The 13,202-nt window shown below is 37.6% G+C and overlaps 2 protein-coding genes across 2 annotated transcripts; both read right to left on the bottom strand.

Moving 5' to 3' along the window:
• Window positions 1-2,253: 2,253 nt before the first annotated feature.
• On the bottom strand, window positions 2,254-8,177 carry LOC113777110. Its single transcript, XM_027322386.1, has 12 exons — window positions 7,403-8,177; window positions 6,848-6,964; window positions 6,563-6,755; window positions 6,199-6,365; window positions 5,930-6,104; window positions 5,474-5,535; window positions 4,731-4,812; window positions 4,382-4,439; window positions 4,114-4,214; window positions 3,768-3,851; window positions 3,606-3,676; window positions 2,254-2,749 (listed from the first exon to the last, which is right to left on the bottom strand). The coding sequence occupies exons 1-12, from the start codon at window positions 7,972-7,974 to the stop codon at window positions 2,620-2,622; spliced, it is 1,812 nt and encodes a 603-aa protein (XP_027178187.1). The 5' UTR covers window positions 7,975-8,177; the 3' UTR covers window positions 2,254-2,619.
• Window positions 8,178-8,794: 617 nt separating this feature from the next.
• Window positions 8,795-9,570, bottom strand: LOC113774549. Its single transcript, XM_027319093.1, has 3 exons — window positions 9,519-9,570; window positions 9,082-9,411; window positions 8,795-8,988 (listed from the first exon to the last, which is right to left on the bottom strand). Exons 1-3 carry the CDS (start codon window positions 9,568-9,570, stop codon window positions 8,795-8,797), a joined length of 576 nt encoding a protein of 191 aa, XP_027174894.1.
• Window positions 9,571-13,202: the final 3,632 nt, after the last annotated feature.

The raw sequence follows: 13,202 nt of genomic DNA, 5'->3' as shown, positions 1-13,202 counted from the left end.
GTGATATGAAGTCCGTACAAGAAATATAATTGATAACTGAATTTGCATTGTGTCAACACAGATTATGAATGTCCAGCTGTGTATGGCTATCTGTTAGGAAATTGGCTTAATTTCTTTTAGTCAAGATCCTTATTTGGTGTGGAAAGTAACTAATTTCCTACTTGGTTTCAGTTACTTGAAGTAGTGGTCAAGTAAAGTCCTATTTAGTTAGAATTAGATGTTATTTCCTACTCTATATGAGTTTATGAATTAGTATTGGTTTCCAATTATTATTTGATTTTTTGGCCAAGTAATGTTCTCTATAAATAGGTAGGTTGACATACTACAAAGACACACAAGAAAGGAGTGAGAGAGTTCTTAGTGGGTGAGAGGGTTATACAAGAGTTGGGGTTTGGGAATCAAGTTGTAATCTTGTAGTGTTTTTCTCATAGTAAGAACAAGTTTTTCTCTCCGTGGACGTAGGCTTGGTGATTAAGCCGAACCACGTTAATTCTTGTGTGTTGTTCATCATTCGTGTTAGATATTGTTTTCTATTAAATTGTTGGTCTTTTCCTTTTCAAATAATTGGCCTGATACCCTAACACTATCTAACCTAATCATGCTTAAATCATGTCGCTGTCCTATTGCAAAATGGTGAAATACATATGTCTGGATAGAAGTTAGTATTTGTCAATAAATGATTTACTTGTTTGTATCACAAATACGTTTTTCAACACATCTTTTTTATATTTTTCAATCATATTTTTATCTCACATATATCACATTACAAAGAGCGTTACAATAATGAGTTTAAATAATATTTCAAATAATCTCCTGTCAAAACGGACGTACTGTCTTGTGCAAGATTTACATAATTGGGAGAGAGCCAAGGTTAATGAACGTAACCCCTTGGTTTAGCCAAATTAGGGGGTGCTTGCTTGAATTATCCACTGCCATAATCAACAGCAACCTGCAAGCACCGAAATGGTTCAACACATGCAACACGTTGAGAGCACTCAATGGTACGAATTTGCGACCAGATTTCAAAAGTTACTTATATAGAATAATTGGCTACTCATCAACTACAAGAAAACAGGACTTTGCTCCCTGCCATCGGCCTCAAAGCAAACGTCATAATTCGCTTTTAAACTAAAAAGTAAAAAGTAAAGCTTCCTGTTCTTCTCCCGAGTCCCGACTATATTGCTGAAAGCATTCTCCAAGATTGAATTCATGTGTGCTGTGCCAAAAGATCCTACGTACGTACTTTCGACTGTGTCACAGCCAAATTTACAGTAACACATTTCATGCGAAAATGTTAATTGGTGTGTCAATTTCTTGTGTTAGTTAATTGTGTGGTCCGTGAAAGGTTCAAATATTTTTCCCCGTAGAGCATGCAATGCAACAAGCTTCTTTACTTTTGGATTTAAAGCTTCTTCTCCGGCCAATGGTTTATCGACCTCGCCGTCCATGGCTTTTATTAATGGGGACCAATTCTTTTTATGGATGATAGACTCATTTGTGGCCTTATCGTAGCTTTTTTTTTTTCTAAATTTGTAAAAATATGTGGTTGATTTTTGGAGGTCGAAAATCGAAATTCATCGTGTGGTTCGCTAGGTCTATTTTGTTATTAATTATTATTTTTATTTTTCGGATGATATTTTGCTAGGTCTATATCAAAAAATATCAACATCATTAGTACCTGAAGCAACATCTAAAATGTTTCTGTGGATAATATTAGGTTCAGGTAACCACTTCCCCACCAAGAAAGACAAAATTTGATTAATGTCTTTATGTCAAAAATGAAAATAGACAAAATCCATTAGTAAAAGATTTTATAGAAGATGCAAAGTTTGGTCACAGGTTAACCAAAAATCTGTCAGATATTAAGATTAATGATGAAAGTCCTAAAGGCACAATTCCGAAGGGATCGTTTCTAATGAAGAAATTTCATTAGACTTCTACTTAATTTATTTACCTTCTCCGAAAGCCAAATCATATGGTGAAGATCAACAACATTTTGGCTGCAAATCGGGGATCAAGAAGGGTGTCTGAGGAGATCCCGACAGCATTTCTACCAAGCCCACATGCATTGATCGGGACGCCCGTAGCATGTTCCTACATCCGCGGATGTTCTTGGGAAATTCTTACCAATTCAATTTCCAAATTTTAACGCTTAGTTTTGCTCAAATACCCCATTGCTCACTTTGTTATTTTAAACGAAGGTTGAGTAACCGCCGGAAGGAAGGACCATGAAATACGTACATATGCAGAAACTGTTCTTCTATCAATGGCAGCATGAATTCTTTTGTTATTTCTTCAACAAGGGGAACGTGGTCAAGAACAGAATCTGTGCCTTTCATATATGAGTACGAGGTCGTTGTTTTGCAAATGCAGCATACAGGCTACAGAGCAACAATTTCATCCACAGAACCTTTTGCTTTCTGCCCTGGTATCCTCTTGGTCATGATGGGGTTGTTTCTTTACAAGCTTCTACCCAACAACTATCTAGACTAGCACCATAGCTTACGGTAAATATAGAGCTTCTTTTTTTACAGGGGTAAAGCGTACAGCTGCTTTGAGTTGAGGCCCTTCATGAATTTTGGTAATGTCAGATCGGGAGTCGGAACTAATAGCTATAGTCTATGAACTGCTGTTCTGCACAGGAAGGGACAGGCCTCCATCGTCTGCATCCTGGGCAGTCTGGATCTTCCGTAGAGAACGATATTGCAGCCGAACATTTTCACCAGTTTCAATTATCTTAAGTAAGTACCTGAAATAATTACCGTAAGCCATTGCATAAATCTTTCAAAAGAGCGTACTGCTACTCTACAAGTTAACAAAATGTTATTTTCCCTTCTTTCTATCCCAGCCGAAAGTTGAGTGCAATTTCCAGCATCTCAAGAAGACCGAGAATCAACTTCAACTCAAACACAACACAATGAATTCCTACACACAGTACTTTTAGGGATGTTACATTCTAGTTTTGTGCTCAACCCGTACGAGTATGTTGTGTTGTCATTAGCGACTCTTGAGACAGCGTTACTCCGTTACTTCACGTTTACAGATTAAAAATCATGGAATATATATCTTTTAGAAAGTCAACTCAATCCAATGCTTATCCATGAGCACTAAACCTGCTTAATTTTCCACCATTTAGGTGTCAATGCCCATACTTAACAACTTTGGTCATTAGACTCAAAATTACATCCTTTTCCCAAAACTAAGTTAAATCTGAAGCCATTTTCAAAATCAAAGACCTTCGCGTCAAGGGAGGTAGAAAAGAACACATTGGTAACTTGCAACATTGCAAAAGTATTTCACAAACGTTTAAAGTAAAAAACAGTTAGAAGGGTTCAATCAAAATTTACGTAATCGTTGTACGTAATATGAAAAAAAGCAATGATTGACACTTGACTGACAAAAGCACATGTTGCAATTTGGAAGGAAAAAGAAAAAAAAAAGTTACAAACATACTGCATGGAAGGGAAAGAAAGACGAGGTTTGGGACTTGAGAGTGCCAAAAGCACCATCAATAAAGCAGGCAAAAAAGGCAACAAAAAAGCACTTTGCAAGCATAGGATATAAAGGCTCAAAAATTCGAACACAAAATAAGGCAGGCAACTGACCAGCCATTAAGGCACTGTGACGTAATCACTGCTTCTTTGCCAACAAATTTATCTGGTGTCCTTCTATTTCCCTGCAAAATTAAACATTTCTTATTGACAACTTTCCTTTAGAGTTCCAATAAATGAAGGTAGCATAATTCCAATGAGATGGCAAGAACTCACCTTTATCATCACTTTCTCATTAACTGAGAATGGATATTGTACACCTCTATTTTGGCCATTTTCAGAAGTAATGTCTCCATTTTCCTGGGAAGGCCAAAGACCATAATTCTCAAATAGTAGTACACACCTTTATACTCTCTGATTCTCATTCAAGGAAGAAAGTATGCAACTACGATACATAAATGGATACAAGTACTAGTATCAAATTTCCCAAACAAAATGATGAAGGTTGAATGGTATTTCAATGCAATTGAATTTATGAAAACAAATTCATGTGCAGAGACAAAGAAAACAACTAATAAAGGCCTACGAAGGATGTAGGCAAGTCACACAAATAAAAGCTTACCCTATGCTCCCCTATCTCCTTCCTGCGCTTTCTCAGAGCTGCATTATGGAATAGCCTCCTATCATCCTCATGCTTCACTGCTGCTGCAGCTGCTCTTAGGGCTGTGGATAAAAGCAGCAGCAAACATATTAAACTCAAGAGCAAGAAGACAACATCAAAATGTACACAAATACCTTTCATAGTACAAACACCTAAAGAAAATACAGCGACGACCAAAACCAAATAAACCAAAGAGGAGGCTGCAAGGAACACAACCTAGGTGACTTACCATGGTTCGGGATCAGAGATCTGATCTCGATTTCTGCATTGCAGAGAGCACATCTGGACTGTGATGAAAAAAAAATGGAGTAAATCTAACTCTTCACTTCAGGCATAGATTCATTATACCAAAACAAGAAAGGATCAATAACAATAATCCTATTCATGTTTGAGGAGCCCTTTTCCCATCAAATCTTCTCCCAGAATATTAACAACCAGCAAAAGAATTGCACCAACAACTAACAATCAGGTAATCAAGCCAAGCTATCAGTTGCATATTCAGGTCATCCAAAAAGTGTACATATATCTCACAAATATAAGGAAATGAAAGAAAGAAACGAGGTATTTGTCCCATTTACCGTGCTGATGACCCTTCTAAGCATGAGCCCACCAAAAGAATGTCCACATGAAACAAACATAGCATCTTCCAGGAATGCACCACTGAAACATGGGTAGAGTCAAATGTTCACATGAACTGAAAAATATAAAGATCAATCTATACTCAAAACACACACATTTATTAAGAAGCAGAATAGTTGGATCTCGAAAAGAGAAGGAAAAGAAAAAAGAAGAGGCTCAGTTTACATAAAAGAACAGGACCAAAATTCATGTTGAGGTCAACCACAAAATTAACAGTTAACCAAATTTCTTTCCATGTAGCATCTCATATAAACAATATAACAAAAATTATCAGGCAATTAGGGATATAACAAACAAGTTGCTAACAATCCACGTTTTAGAGTCCTGCTTTTCATGCACTCCTCATGTGCACTTTTTTGCCTCTGAAAATTGCCTACATTCTAGAAATCAAAAGAGCTATATAACCAAATCATACTCTACATTTTTTTATGTCCTCAAGTACACTATCAGAAAGTATGAAATGTTTCATGGTCTGAAGGTCAGGAAGAAGTAGTCCAAATTCAACTAATTCATAACATCCGACATCTTTAGCAAATATTCTATTTCACAAAGATTTTATCAACAAGATTGATACCATGTCCATAAATATTTTGACTTTGTAACAAAACATAACACAAATTTGGGAAGTTAAACTACAAAAGCAGTGATCAAACAGTTGAAATTGAAAGAGAATTCAACTTACGATAAAGGATCTGAGAGAACACTTCTCAATGATGGTTCCCTGTTCAAATTATCTTGTGCCACCTGTTGATCCAGATCTAAAATAAAATTTCTTCACATATTGCTGCTAGATTATCCATATTCAGAATTGATGTTAAGGAAACCGTGCCAGACAAAAGGGAAAACAAATTTCTTCCATTTCTCACGAAAAAGAAAGAGTTCCTAGACCCAATGCTTTGAAAATGGCCAAAAACAAAACAAAGCCTTGCCCAGAAATCAATACGGAATGCATCACAGACGGTAGCTTCCAAAAACAGGAACAGGAAACAATACATGAAACTTTAATGCGTAATAAAGTTACTCAAAAACTCCAAAAGCAAGAAAATTACTTTGCGAAATTAAGCATTCTGAGTTCATAAAACTCCATGTTCTCTTTCGTTGAATATCTCAACATAAACAACAGGAAAGCGGAACTTACATAAGCAATATCACTCTGGTTACATAATACATCTTCTTCTACAGAAAGGTCATCCATAAACTCGGTTACAGAGATTGGCACATAACTCTGAGGAATGACATGACCAGCTGCTGCAATTGGTGAACAATCAAGTATTGCATTGCCTTGTGGCATGAGCCTAAAGACCAGGGATGTCCTGCAGGGCAAAGTGTACTGATCAGTTGAGAAATTTCTTCAACCTATGACATTCTTGGGCAACTATCAAATTACACTTAAGCACCAATTTCTACCTTCCGCCACTAGAAGTTGCTGGAGGGATATCCAATGCAGAGCGATGTGAAGCCGCAGGCCTCAGACCAGCTGTAGCATGGCTGAGAGCCTTGCCTGTGAGAAGTAAAATGTCCCCAGGAACTAAGCCACTATCAGCCAGGTACCAACGGCCATTGGGGTCACAAACCTGGAAATAATAGGAAAGAACTGGTGGATAATTAATCAAGGAAAACAAAGTGTTGAAGCATTACAATTCCAAAAATGATCTAGTTGAAATGTAGAAAGGATGTATAAGCAGTTAAAAAGGAATCCAGGAAATTAGTACATATTGTTGCAACCTACCTACTGATCATAAAAAAAAAGTCCAAATATAGGTTACAACACCTGAAGTCCAGCAGCATCTGAGGAAATCAGCGTCAACAGCCCCTTCTCTACTTCACCATTTCCACTCAGCTTTCCACCTCCTGTAGATCCTTTTCCATTTAGTGAGTGTGTACTGGAAAAGGTTGCAACAAGCACTGATGAAGAAGCCTCGTTAGCAGGCAATGGGCTATCATCAAGCAAGTGGTTGAAAACACTGCAAGCAGTGATACAATCTAAATACAGATCAGAAAACACTAAAGTTGACCACCAAAAGCAAGCGTATATACTCCAAAAACATGTTCATACTCGCTGCGGAGACGGAGATGCCTTGCAATGGCGCATAATGCAGCTCGAGCTGCTTTCCCCATACATCTAAAAACATCAGCCATGCATGGAGGGGGTGGGTCCATATCTTCCAAAGACCTGTTGGAAAAAATCAGGCATTTACATCCGAAATGCGTAAGCTAGCACATAAATTGTTGTAGAATTGAGGACGCACTAAAAAGCCATGAGAGTTACAATATACAAGGAGGGCTAATTTAGATTTATACTATTCATTGTGGCCAATGAAGAAGTGTCTTCAGACAGAATCAATTACCAATTTTTTAGGTCAATATTTGCTGATTTCTGCTCCTACTATATGGTTGGAATGATTGATAATCTGTTAATAAAATTTTAAAACTCCAAGATAATCGCACAAATTTAAGTCACAAAATAATGCAGGACACGAAATTTAACCGCCTAAATTACTCTATTTACGTAAGTTTCACATTCTCAACAACAATTTCTTTCCACAGCTCCTCAATCACTAATGGTAGTCAAAATAAATATATCTTTATGAAGTTGGTTAGCATATTTTACCTTCCAGGCCTATACATATAAACCCCACGACCACCCTTACCCCAACTCCCAGGACCACCACCACCACCACCACCACCTGGAACATGTGCAGTTCTAGTCCGGAAAAACAACCGGGCCGCTTCAAGCCCGCACCGGAGCAAAGCCGCATCGTCACAACCAACCTCAATCACGGCGGCGTTGTGCCTCATGAGGGACCCGGAAAGGGCCTCCACAGCTCGGAAGTAGGGAGCCACAGGTGCCCCATCGTAAGGCAATATATCAGAGAGCCTAACCCGGGTCAAAATGGAACCTGAGGAGTCTTGGGGTTGGTTTTGGGCTGGGGAGGGCCCCAATGGGAGGTAATGATCCCCACGACCCAGAGAGATGAGGTGGTTGAAGGAGTGAGGCTGCTGAGAGTGAGGGGTAGAAGCAGAAGTGGGAGTGGAGTCGTTAGTAGTGTTATTAGGAGGTGCAGAAGCAGGGGATCTAAGGGAAATAGAAGAGGTAGGAGGCGGCGGGGGATTGCCGTGGTTGTGTGACGGCGGCGGAGCAGTGGTTTGGTGGTGATGTGGATGCATCATCATCGTAACCATCGATCATCTCTGGTGCTGGTACTTGTTATTTTTCGGATTATTCAGCTGTTTTGGGTCAAATTCGGGCTCTGAAACGGGTAATTGATGAATTTAAGTTAGGCGGAGAGTGAAGACCAAAGAATAGCATCTGAAGTTGGGAATGGGGTGGGTTTTTGGAGGGCTTTTGGTGGATTAGTGCCGGAAAACCACCACTAATACGTGGAAATTAAGGGGCTGGGCGGGCCGGGTTATTTCGGGGACCGGAAAAGTGGAGAGACTACCTTTTTTTTTTTTTTTTTGCCCCTCTTGTCTTGTCGTGAGGGAGTTTATTTCACCAACAGTCCCGTAACAATTTGTATGCTTACCAATTTGGTCTTTCAACTTGGCAAAATAACTATTTGTTCCTCCACGTTTTCAAAGTCCGTCCGACCAAATAAGCAGAAGAAAGTTTACCAAATTCTTATTTCATTTTGGTAGTGTCCAAATTCATCAGGTTGGCAAAATTGAAGATGCATAGGATTAAATTGGCTTCTGCAAGAGATTAGGAGGGAAATGCATTTTTTGCCCCTCGAACAACCAATAAATATTCCAAGGGAAAATTGTAATCCGTAGCATGGGTAGAAAAGTGCAAACTATTTTTTTTTTTTTTTTTTGTATATTGAAGCTAGTCCTCTTCATCTGCTCTTGTTTTGGTTGGTTGATTAATCTGGGTCAATCGCTTTAAATGGCTAAACAGATTATCTGATCCCAAATATGAAATTCGGACTTAAAACATATTACTCCATCAGAATAAATTCGTCAAATATATTACATACATAGCAGCAAATTCATAATTTTGAGATTAATTTAACAGGGGAGCAGGAGCCCATGCAGCGGAGTATAATGATTCAACTGAGGCAGGATTCAATGCTTCAGCTGCAAATGGAGCAGCAGCAGAAGAGGCAGGACCTGAGGCAGAACCTGAACTTCGGACCTGAGCCATGATACGGCGTGGGCTGTTTTTCAGTGCCTTGCACATTTCTGACAAATTCAGGCCTGTAAAAGCAATCAAAATTCAACAGCATCAGCTCTTTACCCCCCTCATCCAATCCAACATAGATGATTCGTATCAGAAACCAGAACGCTTACCTTCCGCCAGAGCCAAATCGTTGTAAAGATCAACAATGTTGGGGCAGTTCTCTGAACAATCCTGAGAGCAAAGCTCGGATGCGAATCCGGAATCAAGGAGGGTATCTGATGAAATCCCAACAACGTTTCTTTGAAGCCCACAGGCCTTGATGCACTCCTCAGTCTCGACGTGTCCATTCATGTTAATGTTCACCGCAACTTCAGATGTCTTGCACTGGTACTTGGTCGTTGCATCGGTTGGTGCATAAGTCTCCAACAAGCATCTCTTCCCCGAGGATGAAATTGAAAATGCGCACATTTCAGCTGGCAATTCTTCGCATATTAATTCTCCTGTATAAAATTGACACAAAAGTCATCATTAGAGAAGAAAGAACAAAATACTTTTGTTTAATCAAGAATATCAGGATGGACAAGGTAAGATCTTTTTAGTTGCATACCAAAGGCTCCTTGTAGCAAAAGTGAAAACACAAGGAAGAGAACCAATGCCATTTCTTTATGGACTGCTGTACTCTCAGTCTCAGGTTTCAGAGATAGCTAGAAGAAGCTCGAATTTTCTTGTTGCTTCAGACTGTTTACCATACTGGAGCCTGTGGTCTTTATATAGAGCAGAGGAGAAAGAGTGATGACAGATGTAGAAATGACCGATGCATTAAGTCAAGAAAGATTTGGTGAATTGTTTTCATACTCCACATCCTTCCTCTGAAAGTTAATTTAATTTTGTTGGGACGAATGATTTGGATTGATTGATCTCTCCGTCCTCTGCTACGCAACAACGCAATCATAAACTGTTTAGACTACTTCTTTGGGTACGTAGTGCGTAGTTTTTGTTAGATTTTGGAAGCCTGAGGCATCGTTTGTTTTCACATCGATGGTTTCATGTCATTTTCTTCTCTAGAAGAAGAGAAGAACTACCATTTTGGCAGGGCAACAGAGCCTACTCCTCGTCCAGCTTTGGCTACTTACATAAAATAACAAAAAATTGCTTCTTTTCGACACGTTGTATCAGGTAACTTGGATGCCTTAGCAGTCCAGCCAATGTAACAAGTGGGAGAAAGTCCAAAACCCCTCGAAGAGTGAAGACAATGCAGGGCACAGAAGCCCCAAGGAAGGCAAGGATTACGTGTTGGGCCTAATTTATCTTTGTTGGACGTTGCTACAAAGCCACTAGTTTGTCTGTGATTTGAAAATAGATACTTTAATCTTAGTATCCAATGATAAATGCTGTAGAGAATCAGGAGGAGTTATGGTTTTGTGTTGCTTGTGCAATTAATTGTGCCTTGTGAACTATGCGAGCTGGCAGATTGCCGTTCACGTTCGGCCGTAAAGCAGTATCAGCAGCAGCATATTATATGACTTTTTTTTTTCCCTTTCAAAAGAACAACTAAAAATTCGGGGGCATAAATTTGTACATTAATTGTATGAACATTCTTGAAAGTTACGGAACGAAAAATACTGACAAATTTACCGTAGTTTTCAAATAATATCTGGTTTCATACCAATCTTAAACTTAATTTTTTTTGTGAGATCATAAATTTATTAAAATTTTGTTACATTACTATTTAAATATGTACAGATCTACAGTTATTATGATATTTGTCGCTTTTATTTTGTAGATGACTCGTAAATATGTCATTATCCTTACTCAAATTTTAAAATTTTTAAAAAAATTAAAGTACAATTCGGGAAGTACAATACATTAAAAGTTTATTACATGCTTTGTACGAATAATTGAAAAGTACGAATATGTTTTAGAATATTTTTGAAATGTTCAAAATATGAAAGTTTTTTTGAATGATACGTGTATGAACGTGTATTATACAGATATAATACAAATTATTTACTAATTAGGATGGCTACAGCATCTAGCAAATGCTCTTTTAATTAATTTAAAGCAGATTATTCGTTCAGTAGTGGAATTAATTAAGGTTTTGAAGATAGACGGCAATGGTACTACAATTTTATTTTTTTTTCACTTTCATAACACGTAAAATAACTAGTTATACATACATAAACTCCATTAACAGCGCTTAAGCACCCGTAGTACAAAGGTTAGAGGCCCTTTGGGAGGTGGAGGAGATGGTTCAGGACTATCATCTTTCTTCTTTTCGATGCCTTCCTCTTTTTCATGCTCACTTTCTATCTGTAATTGCAGCTTCATCCTGAATTTCAAGGCTTTTACCAGGATCATCAGGCTTTGTTCTCTTGAAGATTAACAGGGAATCAGCAACAGACGCTGGCAAATCAGAAGTTTCTACAATTCTCATCGCGTTCAAATTTTTTTTTTTTGGCCAAGACCTCAGGATTTGATGTCCCATATTTTCATAGATGCCATTGGTCAGCTACTTGTAATTCTTAGTGATTGGAGCTATTAGTCAGTCAGAAGAAAGATTTCCAGGCAAAAAACCAGCTTTTTGCTTCACATATATATCTTTTTTTTTTTTTTTGGTTAAAGAAATCAACCATCCCTAGGGGAAGAATAAAAGGGTCGCCTATAGATGCTAGAGCAACTTTTAAGTTTTGGAATTTTTAGTGTGTTTGGATGGGATGGTATTTTCGTCTGCCCCTTGCATTGGTTATGTAACTTTTCAAATTTCGGCACAATCAAATCGCGGTTGTACTTGTCGCAACAAGAATTGTACTATTTGCATAAATCGTCAAGCGAAATTAGCGTGCTTAGAGTAAAACGAGTAAAATACCAGTTGTGTTTGAAAGATCTAAAACTTCAACATTGTTCATAAAATGGAGCAGATAGTTATTACAAGAATAGAATTTGGCTCTTTTGCCTATATCTTTTTTTTTTTTTCAGCAAACAAAAAAAAATAAAAATAAGCAGAAGAATAAATAAGACTAAATAATAAAAAATAAAAATAAAAAAACGTGCGCTCCTATCCACGGTTGATTTTAGATGCTTTAGGTGGTTAAAAGTGGTCATAGGAGCTACCCCGAAGTTGTAAATTTAATCAATATTTTCGTAATTAGGGGGACCTCTAGTTAAGAAAATGGGGACGGAAAAAGAAAGTATCCTGATAAAAACAGGTGATTTCTTGACTATTTCATGCAGACTCTTATTTTATTTTTGATAAAAAATTATAATTTCATTCATAAAATTTGTATCACTCATAACAGAAAGGATTAATCTTTCCTACACTGACAGTGTATACACTATCAGCGTTGCATGATTGACAACTATGCAAAATTTGAATTTAAATTTAAAATTCAACTTTTACACACATGTCATGAATCTAACGATGATAGTGTATACACCGTCAGTGTAGGAAAGATTTACTCTAACAAAAAATGTACTAGATATATCATACACATAACACGTCTGACGATCCAGCATATCCATAGATACACCAGATTTGAGAAATTAGTAAAAATTACATTTTGAAACTCAATATATTCCAAATTGATATTAAAAAAAAAAAAGGTGCAACAGAAATTAAGAATGCTCTCATTTGGCACCTCCGGTCTCAGTGTGACAAATAAGGAAAAGATTGAATACGATTATACATCACATGTAACCAAACTAGCTAGCTCCATGTTGGATTGCACATTCATCTTATGGTTCATCAACTTTGAAAGTTTTTAATGGTTTTTCAAACAGTTGCAAGGTCGTCAAGAGTGTTTGGATAGCACAAATATCTCAAATAATATTTCACTTGCATCATAAACACATTTCCCAACTCACTTTTTTATATTCCCAATTATCTTTTTACCTCACATACATCACGTCACAAAAAGTGCTACAGTAATTATTTCAAATAATACTCTATCCAGACAACAATGGCTGGACCGATTTTATGGACACTGCAATTAGTCAAGTTTTATCTAATTAATCAAGAATAATTACTGCCACAGGAGGTGAAGCGACATTGAGAAAGTTCGACCACGAACACATGTATACGCACTCCGATCAGGGGCGTTGAATGGGATGGACAAATCAATCGGTGATATGTATCCCTTTTTTTTCTTCTTATCAATTATCCCAAATTACGAAAGGAAACCAAAAGAGAAGGTAAAAAAAAAAAACGATTTATCCTCTGGGTGATAAGAGACAGAAAAAGAATGCTAACAAAAGTACTGGAGAGGCGACTCTAGAGTAGCATTATTCAGTACAT

This window comes from Coffea eugenioides, chromosome 1 (genome assembly GCF_003713205.1).
Source record: "Coffea eugenioides isolate CCC68of chromosome 1, Ceug_1.0, whole genome shotgun sequence".
NCBI classification, from domain to species: Eukaryota; Viridiplantae; Streptophyta; class Magnoliopsida; order Gentianales; family Rubiaceae; genus Coffea; species Coffea eugenioides.
Note: the sequence above shows the minus strand (reverse complement) of the source record. Positions and strands in the feature narration are given on the sequence as shown.